This window comes from Rhinolophus hipposideros, assembly GCF_964194185.1.
Source record: "Rhinolophus hipposideros genome assembly, chromosome: 22".
NCBI classification, from domain to species: Eukaryota; Metazoa; Chordata; class Mammalia; order Chiroptera; family Rhinolophidae; genus Rhinolophus; species Rhinolophus hipposideros.
In genome coordinates, this window is record NC_138068.1 from 20,763,919 (window position 1) to 20,783,715 (window position 19,797).

General features: G+C 42.6%; 1 protein-coding gene across 1 annotated transcript in view; it reads right to left on the reverse strand.

The window, feature by feature from the left end:
• Positions 1 to 231: 231 nt before the first annotated feature.
• ASIP (agouti signaling protein) overlaps positions 232 to 19,797 on the reverse strand; it is a 52,409-nt gene continuing 32,843 nt past the window's right edge. The window contains exons 2-4 of the mRNA XM_081034469.1: positions 5,761 to 5,930; positions 4,444 to 4,508; positions 232 to 1,732 (exon numbers count right to left, since the gene is read on the reverse strand). Coding sequence (XP_080890595.1) covers positions 1,556 to 1,732; positions 4,444 to 4,508; positions 5,761 to 5,920 — 402 coding nt within the window. The 5' untranslated portion in view covers positions 5,921 to 5,930 and the 3' untranslated portion in view covers positions 232 to 1,555. The remainder of the gene's footprint in view (positions 1,733 to 4,443; positions 4,509 to 5,760; positions 5,931 to 19,797) is intronic.

Sequence of the window (19,797 nt, forward strand, 5' to 3'; positions counted from 1 at the left end):
CTGGGTTGGCCCCGATGCTGGCTGGTCCTTCTTCACAGACCCTACGCCCACCTCTATCCCCTTTCCCCAAAGCAGTATCCAGATGCTCCCCCTTCAGTACCCTTCCAAAAATATGCTACATTCAGTTTCTCACAGGAGAATAAGAATGGAATTTCAGGCAACAGCTTGAGATGTTTTAGGTGACAGGTCCTGATTATCCAGGATAAAGGTTGCTGCCTGCTCACTGTTGACCTTAAAGATAAAAGTTATTTTACCAGCAAAAATTGGTTTATTCTGGAACAGCAAAGAATTGCAATTCTGGACAAGCAAGCTATAATAAAAGTCATAGGCAAGTCCAACAAACAAAGGAGGGGAACATTATACAGAGAAAGGAAATTGGGAAGGGTTTTGAACAAAAGTCCATTGGAGAAAAGATTTCAGGGAGATGATGGTTTCTCAGTTGAGTTGCAGGGGTGGTTGATTTCTTACAGGAGGTGTAATGTGTGTCTTTTCCTCTTGGGGCCCACAATTGATTTTTCCTGTTGAGGATTCTTCTGTTGGGGTCTGTAATTGACAATTCTTTCTGAGCTCCCCCTTGTGGTTTCCGGACTCCATCTTAGTGAGGTTTCCTTTATTTTCAGATCACCAAGCCCAGGCCCACTGCCTGATTACTGGCTGACAGCTGGGGTGGGGAATGAGGAAGGATTCCTGAACTCCTACTTCTTACTTGGGAGTCCCAACTCTAGGCTGTCAGATTTTAAAATGCCTGGGGACCAATGGTCAGTGTTCATTTAGCTTGGGAGTGGGAGAAACGCCTCCCAGTCACCAGTGCCTCTGGGAATCCCTGGGAGAAAAGGGAGGAGTTGACACAAGTGGCACCTTTGTTTGGGAGCCTCCTGAGGCTCCGGGATCCTCAGGCCAGAGCATTCTGGCTGTAGGGACCCACGGCATTGACAACTCACAACCAGCCTCCCGTTTTTATCTGCAGATCCCCAGAGGACAGACAGCCCAATGAGATTGGGCATGGAGTTGTAGCCTTTCTTGTTTTTTGGTTTTTTGTTTTTCCGCGCCTAGTAGGAGCTCCTTAGAAGGGGGAAAGGGTGAAAAGACTGAATGGCAGTTCCTTCATGTTTCTTTTCTGCCTGGCTAGTCTCCATGCATTTGGAGGCATCTTCGGGTGTTCCCAGATTTAAAGGCAGAGAACAGTATTGTCTCCAGCTGTCGGATCCGGAGAAACGCTTAACAGGAGTGCGGCCTTATGCCGGGGTAATCGGGTTTCCCCAGGCCCCAGAGATAGCGTGTGCGTAGCACACGGGACTCCGTTGTGAAGTGGACTCCACGAAGGAAAAAGGATCTTTCGAGTCCATTAAAAACACAGCCACACAAATTCAAGCAGCCTACGTATATATACTATTTGATTTTAGCCCAGCCCAAGTCTTCTTGAAGTCTCGCCTCCTGAAAGCTGTGCCCGCGCCCAGTCCTAAAAAGCCACACCTATTAGAGATCACTGTCCGAGAGGGATCCCGGGGTCCCTGGAAACCTCTCCCTGCCCCGCAGGCGGTGGGGAGGCGGGTGCTCAGCAGTTGAGGTTCAGCACGCGGCAGGAGCAGACGCTGCGGAAGAAGCGGCACTTGCAGGAGGCGCACGGGTCACAGCAGGCGGGCGCCGGCGGCTTGCAGCTGTAGCCGGTGGCCACGCAAGGGGCGGAAGGCAGGGACCGGGGCCGCGCCACCTTCTTCAACGAAACCTTTTTCTGTGGGGAAATGCCAGGGCTGCCCGAGTCGCTCTCTCCCGCTCCAACTGTCCTCACCTGCCTGCGAACTCCGGGTTATCGAGGGCCCTAACCAGACACCCCATCCGCTGCCCTCCACCTACTCAAGTCATGCCTAAAGGGCACCCCAGGCGTCACCCCACCACCGCCTCCATCCCCCTCAAAACTGACCTAATCCTCTTCCCTCCTTAGGGAATCCCACTCAGCTCCACAGTTTTTAACTACCATCTCTGTCTTTTCCCCTTCCGGTATATCTGCATCCCTGTCAGTTCTGCCTTCACAATAAAACCGGAGTCCACCTACTTCACCTCCGCTACCCTGGGCCAGGCCACTGTCTAATGTCTGCTGCTCTGGCCCCTTTACAGTCCGCCCTTCAGTGCTCCAAAGGAACCTCTCTGAAGACCTATGATGGCACCCCACTCTAGTTTAAAGCCCCCCAATGGTTTTTCTTTGCACTTGGAATAAAACATAAACTTTACTTTGGCCCTTGAGGCCCCCTGTGGATTGGCCCCAGCCACCTCTCCCACCTGTCTTTACCAAACAGCCCCACTGGCCTTCCTTGTGTGCAACAAACAGAAATTGTTCCTGCTACTCCCTTGCCTGGGGACATTCTTTGCTGTGCTGTTCCATACAGGCAGCCACTAGCTTTATGTAACTAGTGAGTACTTGAAATGTGTCTAGTGAAAAGAACGGAATTTTCGAATTTTGTTTAATTAAACTTAAAACAAGTAGTGTAAAATTGTTTTCATTAAACACTTTGTTTTGTTAGGACTATGTTTGGCTATTAAAAATTAGTATTGATGTGTTGTATGTGTAAAATATGAACCAGTTTCAAAGACAGCATAAAAAAGAGAATGTAAAATATATTAACTTTTTTATATGATTACATATTAAAATGACAATATTTTGGATATATTGGGTTAAATAAAATATTAAAGTTAACTGCACGTTTTTCTTTTTACTTTTTTGAAATATGGCTACTAGAACATTTAAAATTATATATGTGGCTCACATTGGATTTCTATTGGTCACTGCTGCTCGAGATTACTGAATTTTTCAGTCTTTGTTTAAGTGCTGCTTCCTTGGAGAAGCCCTACCTGACCACTCTTCCCTTCACTGTCTCAATACCATGCTTTAATTCCTTCAGCATTTATCATATTCTGAATTTATTTCACCTGTTTATTGGTTTACTTGCTGTTAGCCCATTTTCCCCACAAGAATGTAAATTCCATGAGAGGAGGGCTATATCTCCGTTCACTTCTGTATTACCAGTACCTAGCATATTAATATATTTGTCAATTATATACTCTTACCTGTCAATCATCTGATCTGCTTGTTCACTTTACAGAAGGTCCAGAGAAGAGCAGGGATTTTCTTAAGATCAGACAGTGCCAAGTCCTACTTCCTAGTAATGTCTAGTCCAGGATTCCCTGTTCTGGTTACAGTTGATCTGACAAACTAAGGCACACTAAAACAGGAATAACGTGTGCATTTCAACAATGCCTTAATCTAGTCTTTCCTAAAGTATGGGACTCTGTACCATAGTGGTATGATTTTTAGGTGGCATATGAATATTAAATACCACTGAATCACATAGTGAGAAGGAATTCTTTTTTCAATCTTGTTCAACTTGAAAGGCTGTTTGGTACCAACATGTCCTTAATGCCTCCCCAATACTTTCCAATCTGCCCTTTAATACAGAGAGCAACAAGCCTCAGATTTAGAGCCTTTGGCAAGCAACACCATCTAGCTAGAATCCACTAACAGTGTTTTATTTTCATTTTACTTATTTTTATTTTACTTATTTTACTTATTTTGTTAGGCCAGGTGCAGAAACCGCCTTAGGCCTCTGCTGGGAGAAACCACCCAGAATGTGCTGAATAGAAGCCATTTTATCTTTGAAGCCATCTTGTCTTGCTCCCTGCTGGCTTGTATTTTTCTCACAGGAGCCCATGATCAACGGACCTGAACATTCCCGGACAATGGCAGGGGAGCCAGGATATGGAGCAAGAGGACATGGACACACCCGAAAACCCTCAATTGCGATGAACAATGCAACCAAAAGCCCGTGAAACATTGAAGAGGAACAGCCTTGCTTACCTCCCCTTATAAAACTCCAGACCCCTCTTGCTCAGGGAGGTTATGATCTTTTCTAACCTGACCTCCTGCAGCTCAAACACGCCAAATAAATTCTAATAGACCAATTTTGGTCTTCCGCAACTCATTCGTCCAGCTGTGCCTGACAACGATTACCTTCTATTGATGACAAGTGATACTGGTTTTCTATCATAGTTACATATATTTTTTTTAAAGTTTTAACTTCAAATACATTTAATAAATAGATGAAACTCAGAATGGCAAAAGTTGTGGAAATGGTTCTGAAATGACTGAGGTTTGGGAAACATTGCATTTATCCAAAAGAATAAGTGATGATGAAATTTCAGGAGGGGGCTAGCTAGTTTAATGAGATGCTTTTCAGCAGGTAAGCTATTTTACTGAGTGAACCTCAGCTTCCTGGGCTTCTGTGAGGTCTGGTTCAGGGCTCAAGGCCAGGAAGCCTTTAGATACCTAGCTGTCAGCTTCTTTTGTTCATGTAGACCTGGAAAATCTTTCATTTACTTCCTAGCCAGAGTTTAGGAGTCCTCCCTTTTCAAGCCCAATCCTAGCCCCACAATGAGAACTCCCAGGCCTACCTTGGAAGATCTCTTCTTCTTTTCCGCCTCTTTTCTGCTGATCTTTTTGGATTTCTTGTTTAGCGCTTCAAAGAAAGACAGAAGCAGCAAAGCCAGATGTTTCTAGGGGCCCTAAGCTACAGCAAAGAGGGAGGAGCTGGGGGGTTCCGGGAAGTCCCAGGGTAGGGGAGAGGAGGAGAGGTGGGCTGGATGAATCACATCGTGATACTTAGGCCAGCAGGTTCTTGTTAGCCTGGCTGCTGACCTGGAACCAGGGACTAAGAACAAAGTGTCCCCTGAGGGAAGGCAAAGGGGAAATGCGAGAAAGCCCTGGAAAATGGACTCAGTGTCTTGCACATGGACGGACCTGTGTTTCCTGTATTCCTGTTTTCCATTTCTCAGAGCTCTGGAGACAGGCAGACCTGATTTGAATCCAGACTCTGCCATATAACAGCTGTGTGGCCTTAGCCAGCCTACTTAACCTCCTTAAGACTCAGTTTTCTCGTCTGCCAATAGGGCACTGTATTACTTAACCTTGCATGGTTGTCTGGAGAATAAGCAAGGTATGTTTATAAAGTGGAAAGTCTGGCACATTGAAAGTGATTAGTGTTGATGTGCCCCAGCCCTTCCCTTGCCTTATTTTGCTGATACATCTAGAATATCTTCTTTTCCTAGTGAGAGGCAAGGCAGTAAGGGATATCAGTTTTGAGCGTAGGTTCTGGAGTTAAGCAGCTGGGTTTGAATTCTGGCTCTGCCAATTAAGAACTGTGTGATCTTATGTTAGTTACTTAACTTAAGCCTCAATTTCCTCAACTGTGAAACAGGAATAAAACTACTACTCACCTCATAGTGCCCAGCACACAGCAAGTATTATCATCATCATGTCAAGTCAAACCCGAAGCTCTCTAGTGTCAGCTCTAATGGCCCTGATTTGTCCCTGAACAATCATTCTCAATCCTGGCAAAACAGGTTCATCCTAGACTTGGTTATATTCTGCAGGAGTTCGTAAAGTTTGTTACCATTGATAGGAGTTCTGTGATTCAGTAAGTTTCAAAAATGCTAAGTTAAACCAAGTCCACCAATGTCTTGACTTCAGGCGTTCTCAGAGTCTCTAACATGCTAAGCTATATATATTAGATTGGTAGCATGCAGGGCTTTCCAAACCAAGTAAGGGTCACTTTACTCCTCCAGGATTACTTCACAGAACGAGCAATAGGGAGCCCTGACCTATGGCAATGGATCCAATCCTGGTATGAGTCTGGGGAGCATGTTTGACATCCTGCAGCCCCTGCTCTCAGGCCAGAACCCAGAAGCTGGGCCGCAGGCCAGCCTACTTACCCACGATAGAGACTGAAGGGGAATCCAGCAGGTTCATGGAGGAGTTGCCCCTCAGGCTCCTGTCATCTTTGTGCTTCTCCTCAGGTGCCAGGTGGCTGTAGGCAGCGAGGAAGCACAGGCAGACTATCAGGCTGGCCAGGAGCAGGCGGGTGACATCCATCTTGGGAAGGCTGAGTGGGACAGGGAAGGCAGTCAGGGAAAGCATGTACCCTCCTGCTTTTTTTGTTGCTTTGGGCTGGGGCTCTTCCCGCATTCCACAAGTGTCCCACTAGAGCCAGAGGACCAGCAGGGCACAGGACAGGAAAGGGGAACTGATGAAGAAGAGACAAAAGGAGAGATGAAAAGAGGAAGAAAGACAAGGAAGGGACGGAGAATGAAGCAAAGAGAAAAGGAATGTGTTTCAATTAATCTCTGCCATCCAGAGGGTGGAGTGCTGTTCTTTGTAAAAGTCAGCGGCCTCAGGAGACCCTAGGCCTGGGCAGAGTTGTTGAAAGATCCTCCGTACTGCCTCACAGTGGCAGAGGGTTTACTAAGGTGCCGCGAACAAGGCTCCTAAGACTCAGTGAGCAAGAAGCGGGAATCAATGGCTCCTTCAGACAAGTGTATATGTCATCGCATACACTACATTCCCAAGCCCAGAGGGAAAGAGTGCAGGTATGGTTTGTGTCGAGAGAACCTGGACTTATCGACATAGGCTAACTGGATTTGTTGATTTACTGATCTGTTGCTAGCTGGATTTTGATGAAGCAGACGGGTCCTTGAGTGAATTTCTTCCATTGAATGTTTGTGTTTGGTTCAGTCAGGCTTTGACAGCATCTCCATCTTCTCTGAATGCAGGATTCCCACCCCAGATCCTTCCCATGCTTGTTCTCTGGGGTCTGGGAAGAAGCTGGGGCTGATTTTCTAAAGGTGCTGTCTGGCCTGCCGAAAGGTACTGTGGGCAAGAAGAGAATAAAACAGTCTGCTCATGCTGGTGCTGCCCACTCTCCTTTAGAGCCTGGCCAATGTCGAGCCGATTCCTCCCAGCCTTCAGCTTGGTTGGGGTAAAATTTTCTCCAGGTCTGTTATATTCCAGGAGAAGGGGATCCAAAGAGTTGGCTCTTACCCTCATTATAAACGTATTGAAGTCCATCTTCTACCTCTCTCAGTCCTAGTGTCAGTTCTTCTGATTTCTTCATATCCTTTCATCATTGGGCATGCCTCCCATGAACTGGCCACCAATTTTTTTTTCTTAAAGCCTGGTAATGAGTCAATGAAATGAGCACTGAGCTGGAAGTCAGGATCCTTGAGTTCTTGTCTTGGCTTAAGCATTAGTAGTAAGGTGCATGACTTTGGATAAATCCATTCTTTTTTTATGGACTCTAATTTCCTTCTTGGTAAAATGAGGGCAGTGGGCTAGGTCAGTGATATGCATTCATTTAGCAGAACTCTCTAAAAGTAAACGCTATCTTGCAGAATCCCGATATGTAAAACAGAAAGAGGCAAAAAGACGTTTTTTCGGCAGCTCACATCTTTGTTGAGTGATAGGTCAACACATCTCCTTAAGCCCCAATGCCCAAAACAGCTCTTGTTCCTGCCTTGTGCAGTTTCATCTCTGAGATTCCTAGCCCCATCCACAATACTTAGATGAAACAAATTTGTATCAGAAAAGTGCAGTTATTTGCTCCATTCTCTGCTTCTCAGAACTTAGTACTGTCCCATCAAAGCCCTTATCACATGTTTATGTGTTTGTCTCTCCCACTTGATAAAAAAAAGAGAGATCATGTTTTCCTCATGACCCTGAGCCTGGCACAGTGACCAGAGTAGTAACGCAGCAAATGTCCAGGGAAGTCCTTGATTTATTTATGACAAACAGCAATACCCCATTGCATCGCCCAGTATTGGTTTAGGCATGGACATGTGACTGAAGATGATCTAATCAGAGGAAACCCAGGCCTTTTTCTGGTTGTTTAGGGAAGCTCTCTCTCTTTCAGTGGATTTTTAATAAGAAGCCCACAGTCCTCGTTAGAGCTGGCAATCTTGTAAAGGTAAGCCAGCTTTAGGATGAAGCTGAAACAGTGGAAGACAACTAGATAGACAGTAAGAAAGGACATTGTTAGGCTACTAGATCAGAACTTGCCTGAAGCTCATCTTATATCTGGACTTATCAGTTACATAAGCCAATGCATTCCCTTTATTGTTTTAAACTAGGTTCAGTTTTCTGTTACTTTCAACCCAGGGCATTCTAAAGGAGACTCTCCCTTGTCAATTGCTCTGGAGTTGCATCTTCAGATCTAAAGTTAGACACTAAGTAAAAATTGCATAGGGCACAAATTTTCTCCAGCATGGTAAATAATGGCTGTTATTTTCTGTTTCTGTTTTTTTCTTTCTATTTTGCACTGGAAAAAGTAGTTGTCTTGCCTTTAGGGGTCATACTGTATGGAAAATTCCTTTTCTTTGAACACCAGAATCATTATCAGAATAGTAAAAGTTCACACTGAGATGTGTATAAGAACTAAGATCAGCTGAGGAAATAGCAGGTCCCCAGCTCCCAATTCTGGGATTAGGGACTGGAGCAAGCACATCATATGTGCTTTATCAATATCTATTAACTGATGGAGTAATTGTTTCTTTGGATAAAGATATTGATGACTCTTATTAAAAGGCAAATGATGTGATCTAGGAAAGATACCTTGTGCCATTACCAACCAATAATATTTCTTATTAATTTATCACGTTTCAGATTTGCTTTAGGACATGGCTAGGTCCTAATGAGACAAGAGTTAGGACTGGTAAGTTGTGATTATTAGAGGCAGAGGAAAAATGTCCATCAGGAAGTTACCATAATGTTTTGAAACTTCCTATTATACCATGCAGCCTAGAATTCATTAAGATTCAATGCAATAACACCTGGAATACAAATAAAAATATAATTATTGGAAATTACAAGCTAATACTTTGATTAGTTGCATAAAATTAAATACTATTTTAAGATTTTATTCTGGATCTCTGATCTCTTTTGAAAACAATTCTGTATTTCATTTTGGCCTTCTGATTGTTGGTAAAGAGACCATTTTTTTAAGTAGCAGAGTTCTAGCATCAATGGGTATTAACTGGAAAGACAAATCAGTAATAAATACAACTTGAAAGAAAAAAAAGGAAAGGAAAGGATAGCGATACTGTGGAATGGGTTGTGGAGAAGCTCTGATTAAGGCAAGTCACAAGAGTCATGTCACTGATTGGGAGGCAGTATATGTAGTTATTCTATTTCTTTGGGTTCTCCCTATTATAAATGACATAATACTGACCAAAAAGCATCCTGGGAATTCCTGCAAAGAAGTGAAAGGGTGGTTAGGAAATCTGAGTTAGAAAAGAAGAGGCTAGAGTTTGAGGAAGAATCTGAGACCCAGATTCCACATTCATCACTTCCTCTGAACACCTGATAATGCAGGAAGAAGATCAATTCACCATCAGAGCAGCCAGCAGGCCTAATAGAAATACTACCCACTAGGCAGGGAGTAGATCTCACCAGCTAACAACATCTGCAGACTAATAAAGGAGACATAATCAATCCTAGAGTTTGAGTAAAATAAAAAATAAAAAAAGGTTCCTTTGCTGTACAAGCAACTCTTAACGAATAAATTTAAAATATAATTTCTTAGAACTAGGTAACTTAGTGGAACTATAAAACTAGACTGAGTCTTGGAAGGGTGAAGTCTCTGTGGAATTAATCTTATTTGTGTATTGGAAAAGGGCTAAGAACCAGTATTACTTGCACCAATCCTAGGGGGATATGTATATTCTAAATGTAATATAGGCCCATAATACCTAGTTGTATTATGAGCCTTGAGGTCAGATTTTTATTTTTTTAGAATTCAGAATTTTGTGGATTTTAGGAAAATGATATCATCTGTATACTCTATTAATCCACATATAAAGGGCTTGGGAGCACCCATAATAAAAATGTTGATGATTCTATAACCAAAAATGTGAGAATATTCATAACAAACAGGATAAACAAAGACTGAATTGATTTCACAGATTTTGCTGCCAAACGAATTACCAAAGGAAAATTAAAAACTTACAGTTTCAGAGTTTGGGGATTTTGGCTTCCTTTTATAGCTACCAGGCCAGTGGTAGCCAGATGTGCACAACCAAAGCCAATGACAAAGATTTTTAACATCCTATTTTAATCTGTTATGATGGCTGAAGCTTTTCTTAAGAAGCCAGATCACAGACTGGGAAGATCTTTAAGTCCTGCACATCCAAGTCAGGTTGGTGGCTTGGAGTTGCGGAAAGTAGTGGATTGCCTAAGTCAGGGGTACAGGTGCCAAGTTCCTGATTCTCTCATGAGGGTTCATTCTAGGGATTTCATTACCACTTTTACAATAAAACAGGGAGACCAATTTCTTCCTCGTTCTTATCTCCTAGGATGTAAGTTACAGGCAGGCTACCTAATTTGTGGGGGCTTAGTACAAAATGAAAATGTAGGACTACTTGTTTAAAAAGTAAGAATTTCAAGGAGGCTATAGGAGAGCATTAAACTAAGCAATGGGGGACCCTGTGCAACTGCACAACTTCCATGCCCATGAAGCCAGCCTTGGTTATAATATTGAGAAAGTTGACACTGATTTTGTGACATATTAGCTATGAAGAAGTTTGTGGATTGTGGGAAACATTAAATTACCCTCAGTAAAGTTTCAGCAATAAGTTATGAGTATATAATAATGAGACTTCTTAGGGACATCTCTGCAGCTGTCTAACCAGTGCACCATGCATCAACCATCTTTCCCCCCCTTTCTTCTGTCTGCCCCCTGACACTCCAGTTCAAGCCACTGTTTCTCAGTCTAGTTGTGTAGGACACAGCTCCCTGGCCCATGCTGGTATTATGAGCCTTGCACTCCCCTCCGGCTGAGGCAGTCGGTCGCCAGTCACAGCAGCTCACGGCAGCTCTTGCTGGCTGCTGGCCACTCATAATGGCTGCCGGCCACTCACACTGTCCACTGGCCACTCATGGCAGCATACGATAGCCCACGGCAGCACATAGCAGTCCACAACCACTCACGATGGCTCAGGAACCAAACATCTTAATGGAGCAGGGGCCAAAGAATGGACCCGAGCTCTAGACCCAGTCCTCCCAGTAATTCATTGTGTGACTCCTGGTAAGTTACTTTCTCTCTATCGGCACCTTTTTTTTCCCTCCACCTGTATGAGAAAGGATTTTGATTAGATGTTTAAGTTTTCTTCTAACTCTGACTTGCTATAATTCCAAATGAGTGGCATCCCATTCAGAGAGGCTGCAAGACATTTTTTTGAGTTATTTCTTTTGATGTCAAGAACTGCCCTCTGAGAATAAATCTAATTTCTGAAAATACACAATGATTTGTAGCCAAGTCTGGTAAGGATAATAATGTGTGGTCTAAGTCATGGGATTTCATAATTAAAAACTGATTTTGATTTTTTAGCTGACACACCAGAATTGAAATAGCCAGTTGAATGTTTTTCCTCAAAGTTGTGACCCTGAGAGGCCATACATTCATTCTAATACTGCAAGTTGCTTTAAAAATACCTTTATAATTCTAGACATGCTTTCAGAGGCAATTTAAAAGTCATACAAAAAAACCCCACCATATAACTTAATAATCACAACTTTTACTTTGGAATGGAAATCTGTTTCAGTTGAGGACCAGATATGCACCCAAAAAGTAATCAAGAGATTTCTGGTCAAGATGGCAGAGTAGGTAAATGGTATGTTTGCCTCAACTCATGACCACATCAAAATTACAACTAACTACACAACAACCATCATTGCAAATCGCCTGAAGTCTAGCTGAACAGAAGTCCTATAACTAAAGATATACAGAAGAAGCCACCTTGAGAGTGGTAGGAGGGGCAGAGACAAGGAATAAGCTGGTCTCACACCAGCCTGTGGCTGTTAAAAATCAGAAGGGATATCTTGGCTGTGGAGATTTCCCTCAGAGGAGTGAGGGGTCCCAGCCCCACACCAGGCTCCCCAGCCCACGGTTCCAGTGCTGGAAAGAGAAGTTCCCATAACTTCTGGCTGTGAAAACCAGCAGAGATTGTGGCTGAGTGAGATGGTGGGTGGCTGTAGTCCCTGGTGTTGCTCTTAAAGGACTTGCACACAGACTTACTCACTGACAGACTCACTCGCTCTGAGCTCCAACGCTGGGGCATCATCTTGAAAGATGCCAGGGGCATCATCTTGAAAGATGCCAGGGACATACAGGGAGGAACTGAATTGTCTGGCTTCAGGACAAGGGCTGAAGAGGCAGCTTTCTCCCAAAGAGAAGTGCTGGCAGGCACCATTGTCCTTTGTTGAGCCCTTTCCCTACCCAGTGTGCAGATGCAGGCAGCCACCATATCTGAGTCTCCATCAACTTGGCTGACACTGTTCACCTGGCCCTGGTGATTCCTGAAGACCCCGCCCCACCCAACTTGTGGGCCCACTCAAGACATTTCCAGTGGTTTTTCCATACAAATGACCTGTCTTGCATCATGCTGTGGACTTTCCTAAAATCTCTCAAAAGTTCACAAACTTCAAACAAACAGCATTTAGCCTCAGTGTGCCCTTTTTTTTTTTTTTTTGCTGAGCAGCCCTAAGCCCACCATTGGCAGTAGCCAGCCACGGTTTGTGACTTGGCCTCTTAAGGCCAAGCCCAGTGTGGGTGGTTGCCATCTGTGGATTGCTCTGTGGCTCATGCCAGGTGGCCCTGGGCAGGGCACAGGATGCAGCTGAACTTGGCTTGTGGCTGGGTCCCTTCCAGGAGGCCCCAGGGCCGGCACATGTGGTGGCAAGCTTCAGACTGATCCAGAGCACAACCAAGCTGCCTCTGTGGGAGGCACACACAAGGGGAAGACTGAGAAGACACCAGTGCCCTGCTAGAGCGAATCCTGCTCTATAGAGTCAGCCCCTGCACAACAGTTCCTCCACTGTAGTCATGGCCAGTCCTCACAGCCAATCAGCCTGAGGGTCAATCCCTCCCATTCACATGGCAACAGCAGTCAAGGCTCAACTACAACAGGAGGGCACACACAACCCACACAGGGGACACACCTGCAGCAACTGGTTCAGGGGAACAGGGAGACTGCGCTACTGGGCCCCACAGGACACGTATTGCATAAGGCCACTCTACTAACTGGGAGATATAGCAGCCCTACTTAATACATAGAAACAAACACAGGGAGGCAGCCAAAATGGGAACAAAGAAACATGTCCCAAATGAAAGAACAGAAAAAACTCCAGAAAAAGAACTAAATAAAATGGGGACGAGCAATTTACCAGAATTCAAAACACTGATTAAAAGGATGTTTCAACAAAGAGAGACAAAACATAAAATTGGAGGTGGAAAACAGAAAAGAACCAGTCAGAAATGAAGAATACAATAACTGAAATGAAGAATACATCACAGGAAATCAACAGTAGATTATGTTGTAAAGATTTTGTTGGGTATCCGATGGACATGCGTCCCATTTGGGAGACCACCTCAGGGATACTGTGGATACCTGATCATGGCATTGTACACCAGAAGCTAAACATTAATGAATGCCAACTATAATTTTATATATATAATGTGATGGTTCAGTGTGAGGTCGGAGGGATAGTGGATGGGGGGAGGGGGGTTCACAGTATGAGGGATATAAATGATGAACGTCTAAGTATTACCTTGTTTTGTACACCTGAAACTAATAAATAAATAAATTAATTAAAAAAAAACAAAAAAACAGTAGATTAGATGAAGCAGAGGATCGAATCAGTGATTTGGAAAATAAGGTAGCAGAAAAAACCCAATTGGAACAGCAAAAAGAAAAAAGAATCAAAAAAAAAAAAAGAGGAGAGTTTAAGGGACTCTTTGGGACAACATCAAGTGCGCCAACATTTGCATCATTGAGGTACCAGAAGGAGAAGAGAGAGAACAAGGAATTGAAAGCCCATTTGGAGAAATGATGGAAAACTTCCCCAACCTGTTGAAGAAAATAGACAAGCCCAGGAAGTGCAGAAAGTCCCAAACTAGATGAACCCAAACACACCAACACTAAGACACATCATAATTAAAATGCCAAAGGTTAAAGACAAAGAGAGAATCTTAAAAGCAGCAAGAGAAAAGCAGTTAGTTACCTACAAGAAAGCTCCTATAAGACTGTCACTAATTTATCAACAGAAACTTTGAAGGCCAGTAGGAATTGGCATGAAATATTCAAAGTGATGACTTTGAAATATTGCTTTGAAATATTCAAAGCAAGGACCTAAAACCAAGATTACTCTACCCAGCAAAACTATCATTTAAAATTGAAGGACAGATAAAGAACTTTCCAGACAAGAAAAAGCTAAAGGAGTCATCAACACCAAACCAGTATTACAAGAAATGTTAGAGGGACTTCTTTAAGAAGAAGAAGAAAAGATTAAAAATATGAAGAATAAAATGGCAATAACTACATATGTATCAACAATTACTTTAAATATAATTGGATTAAATACTCCAATCAAAAGATAGGGTGGCTGAATGGATAAGAAAACAAGACCCTTACATATGCTGTCTACAAAAGATTCCCTGCAGATTGAAAGACACACACATAAAGTGAAAGCAAAGTGATGGAAAAAGATATTTCCTGAAAAAAAAAAAAAAAGCTGGGGTAGCAATACTCATACCAGACAAAACAGACTTTAAAACCAAGGCTATACCAAGAGACAAAGAAGGACACAGTAACACTACTTCTGATTATTTAGCTGAAGAAACCCAAAACACTACTTTGAAGGGACATGTACATCCATATGTTCATTACAGCATTATTTACAATAGCTAAGATATGGAAGCAATCTGGGTGACCATCAATGAATTAATGAATAAAGAAGAGGTGGTACATATATACAGTGGAATATTACTCAGCCATGAAATTTTTTATAATGAGGGAGTCTAGAAAGTATAAGGGATGGGCCAGTGAGAAAAGTGGAGACTTCTTTTTTGTAACTGTTGGGGTTGGGAGAACAGGATGGAAAACGATAGGGAGAAAGAGAGGAAAGCTTGTGGATACTGACAAAGATGCTCTACCCGGCCAAATTTTAGTTAGGTTCCTCTGAAAAAGTTCCTCTGAAACCTTTTCTCAGCGAGGCCTCAACATTGTCTCCCATTCTGTCTTTGGTCTGCCTAGGTCACAAGTTATATAAATGCCTAACTTCTCTGTTGTACCCCTGAAACTAAAATAATAATTGTACATCAACAATTATTGTAATTGTTGTAAATGTAATTGAAAAAAATGTTTTAATTTTTTTAAATAGGAAAAAACAGAACAAAAAGTAATCGAAAGACTTAAAGAAATATCAATTTAAATTAATCTTCTTTTTTAAAAAAAGCTTATAAGCTCACTAGATTTTAGAATTAATGAGAAGAGAATTTAAAAGGCAGAAAAAGAAATAGAGAAGAAAAAAGAAAGATAAGTAGGGAGGAAAAGACAAAGAAATAGAAGAAAAGTTATGGGGATTGGAACTGCAAGTTTCCAAAAACTTCATCTATAATTTTTTTAAATAAAAAGACTTGAAGCAAATATGGTAATAAATAAGGATAAAATTTTCTATCTTTAAAAATATTCTTTTTTCCTAAAAAAGGAAAAAAAGCAGTAAATTGTACTCTGATGTGGTCTCCGTAGCTGGTAAATCACGTACCTTTGAAAAGTTGATTAGCAGGGTTCAGACCTCTTAGGTCTTTAGATGTTTTTAAGAATGGGGCAATTATTTACAGCCAAGCCAAGATGGTGGTTCTGTTTCTCTCTGAATGAGATGCCTCTCTTTAACCCGAATAAAGCACGGCTCATCTCACCCAAAAGACCAGGGTTTGTGACTCAGTGTTGCATATCCCTAAGTGGACTCCAGTTTGCCCAGGTGGAGAGGGCAGTGAGGGAAGGAAGACAGCCCATCAGCACCAGTCAGAATCAGCTGTTACCAGACATGAGCTGATACTTGACCCTCAGCATGCCTTTTACAACCATGGGTGGGGAACAGGGAGCAAGATATGGGCAGAGTTGTGCATTTCTGGACTCGTTGCTTTTAGTCTGCAAATGAAAGTTGCTTTTCATCTTGTCTAGAATGTTATGGCCATTCCCCATCTCCTTCTCCAAATCCTACCCTTCCCTTCGGGAGACTACTTAGGTGCTTCAGGTCCACTGTTCTCTGGCCTATCTGTGGGCTCTTGTCTTCTGCCAGACAAGAGGGGGCCCTCCATCCAGGGACTGCCTGGCACGTCATCTCTGGAGGTTTCTATGGAAAGCTAGTCCCGGCCTATGTTGCTCCAAATCCCTCTACCCACTGATCCAGGCCACAGTGGTCCAAAATCAATAATGTCTCCAGTTAATGCTTTCGTTCAGACACCCTCTCTCTGCTAGTCTGAGTTCTATGGCAAGGCAGAATGGGATAATTTACAAAATAGAATTTAAGCCATATTCTGCCTCAAAATATCTTTCCTTAACCAGTTTCCATAGCATGACTTATGGGCTACTGGGGTAACTTTAGTAGCTCTCAATCATAATTAAGTTGGCAATAATTAGTGTTACTGGATTAGTTTTCTGTTTTCCTACCTAAGGGCAGACCTCTGTGGAGGGGAACAGAGAGAGAAGCAAAGGAAGAAGGGTCTGGAGCGCTTTGGGGCATGGTGTTAGGAAGGCAGATTCTGTTGAGGGTGGAGATGGGACACCAAAGAGAGGAAGGGACTAATGAAAAGGGCCTGGTGAAGCCCTTGTCATAAATTTGGCTCACTTCTCAAGACTGCCTCTTTGTGAATAGGTCTGAAGAAAAGCACTTCAGGGACTGAGTCCAACATTCCAAGAAGTGCTTTAATCAGCCTTATCCATGACATGCAGGGGGGAAAAACATTAGAAAGACAGGGCCAACTCAGCAGGAGGAATTCATCAACCTCGCAAGTTGATAGTTCTTGCTCTTGGTGTTTGGTTAACCCAGACTCAGGGGTTCCAAATCCCTGCTGAACCACTAACCAAAGCTATTCTAGGCCAAGCCACAATCACTGTTGCATAGACAACTGTTAATGTCTCTTAATTGACATCCCGCCTCCATTCTTGTTCTGTTCTATCCAATACCATTAGCAGCCAGAGAGATTTGGGGTGGAGAGGGGCACAATTCAAATCACATATCACCCCCCTACTTAAAACCTTTAATAGTTTCCCATTGTTGTTGAAATAAAATCAAAATTTCCTGCAAGGGCCTGTTACTCTCTCTGAACTCATCTGATAGATAGACTCTCCCCCCTCAATCAGTGCATTCTAGACATATTGTACCCCTTTTTGTTCCTAGAACATACTAAACTCCTACCTTGGCCCTAATGTTCATTCCCTGGCCTTGAACTTGTTTCTATCAGCTCTTTGCATGGCTGGATCATTGACAACCTTTGGATCTTTGTACAAATACCACCTCCTTCTTTGACCACTCTGACTGGGATAGTGTCCTTCACCAATTTCTATCTATCCCATCATCCTATTTCTTTCATATCTCTTATCACAGTTAGCAATTATCTCTGTTTATCTTCATATTGACTTTCCTTTCTTGTAGAATTTAAACTCCCAGAAGGAGGGGACCTTGTCATACTCATTTTGCTGTTCCCACTACCAAGCAATGCCTGGCACAAAGCAGGCACTCAAATATTTGATGAATGAATGGGTGGAAAAGAAAACCAACAACAGAAAATCCTCAGACTTCTTGGCTCCATTGGCCCAACAGGACAGGTTATAAGTTAGACTGATGGTGATTCAATGTCTGTTCCTTGTCCTTTGTTCTGTCCTACTGCAGCCTAGACAACCCTTAAGTTTCATCAGCATCCCTTATCTGAGTGCGAGGGTAGGCTCAGGACTCTGGATTTTCTTAATATCTTTGATCTTGTATTTGACCAAGAAAGGTAAAAGAGGTAATCTAATTTGTGGGTAAAAGTAACTGGCAAATGGACTGAGATGGCGATATAAGAATCAGAGGGCTTTAGAAACAGAGGAGACCTTAGGGATTATTTTGTCCAGGGAACTTAAGTCTGGCTATGCATTATAGTTGTCAGGGGAGCTTTTTGCCCCCATGCTAACAATACTTTTTAAAAAAAATATTAAAAAAATTTTTCAGTTACAGTTGCATATAATATTAGTTTCAAGTATACAGCATAGTGATTAGACAATAACGGAACTTTGTTAAGATATAATTTACATACAGTAAAATGCACAAATTTTAAGTATCCAACTTGATTAATTTTAATTTATATATACATCTGTGTAACCACCACTAAGATCAAGGTATAAAACATTTCCTTCACTCCTAAAAGTTCTTTCCTTGTGACTCTTTCCAGTCAATACCCATCTTCACCCTTCAGAGGTAACCTCTATTCTGACTCCTACTACCCAGTTTTATTGGTTTCTGTACTCATATAAATGGAATCATACTGAATGAAGTCTTTTGTGCCGGACTTCTTTTGCTCAAAGTGTTTTTTGAGAGTTATCCATTTTGTTTCACGCATAAATAACTTATTCTTTTTTTTTTAATTGCTGATTAGTATTCCACGGTACATTTACCACATTTGTTCATCCATTCTCTTGGGGAGCTTTTACAAAATGTAAACTCCAAAGCCTACCCTAGGCCCATTAAATTTGAATCTCCAGGGATGGAGCCTAGGAAACATATTTTTAATAAGCTTCCAGGCAATTGTGATGTACAGACATGTGTGAGAAACATTGATTTTGTCCATCGACTCTGGTTCTACAGGTAAAGAAACAAAGGCTCAGAGTAGGAAAGGGGTTTTCCAAGCAGACACTTGAATCAGTAAGACTCAAGACTAGAATCTCTTCCACTGTGCTACTCTTTCCACTGTAAGAAAACTGAAACTGTTAACTAGTGAAAAGGCAGGTATATAAATCATAAGAGTTTCTATTTATTGAGTTCCTGCTATAGGCTAGACTGCTCTAGGCAATTACCGTATACACATTTAATTCTCTTAATACATCACAGCTGAGGAAACTGAAACCTAGAGCAGCCCAAGGTACAGAGGTAGTGAGTGACAGAGAGACGACTCAATCCCAAGTCTGCTTTGACTCCACGGTCACACAAGGAAGTTGGTACCTCTTCCCGAAGTGTAAAGGAGGAAAACTACAAACTCCTGGGTTGGTGGTCTGCCATCCTGGCCCAGTCCAGCTTGGTAGAAACAAAGCAAAACAAAACAAAACAGTATTTGCCCTGGTTTTAGAACTCCTTCAGTTTCATACACTCAATATTCCATCACTGAAAGCTGTTGACTGCCAGACTGCCTAAAAATGTACTGGCTAAGGTGAGGGGGACGTGTTTGCTTAATCACTAACTCTTCCTCTTCTACAGACGGGTCTCCCCACAGGGTTGGGGACTGCTCTCAGTGGGTCTGTAAGGGATGGCTCTCCACATCTGGGAAGCAAGTTTCTCAAAGTGGGAAGGGCCTTGACTCTTTCATCAGGGAGTAAACCGACCGTAGCAGTCAGAGACTGGAATGAGTCAGAGACACATCTGCTAGTTGAGATGCTAAACCTGGAGTCCTGAGAGTGGCACGCTTGTTTTTTATAATGAGGGAATCTGGGAAGTAGAAGGGATGGGTCAGTGAGAAAAGCGGAGACTTCTCTTTTGTAGCTGTTGGGGTTGGGGGAGCAGGATGGGAAAGGACAGGGAGAAAGAGAAGAAAGCTTGTGGATACTGACAAAGATGCTCTACCTGGCCAAACTTTAATTAGGTTCCTCTGAAACCTTTCCTCAGCTAGAACTCAACATTGGCCCCATATCTGATCACTTCTCGATATCTGTTCAAGTTCTTCATGCCCCATTTTTAATGTATAAGCCCTGCCTTTAGCAAGACTCGCATGAGGTCATTTTAGCAAGAATCCCCCTACACTTTGTCTCCTCTTAGTAATTTTCCAAGCACTGACCTTCTCACTCTGCTCATTGGCTATAAATCACCAACCATTTTTGTTGTATTCAGAGTTGAGCCTGATCTCCCCTCCCCCCACTGCAAATCCCTATTACAATTGTCCTCAATAAAGTCTT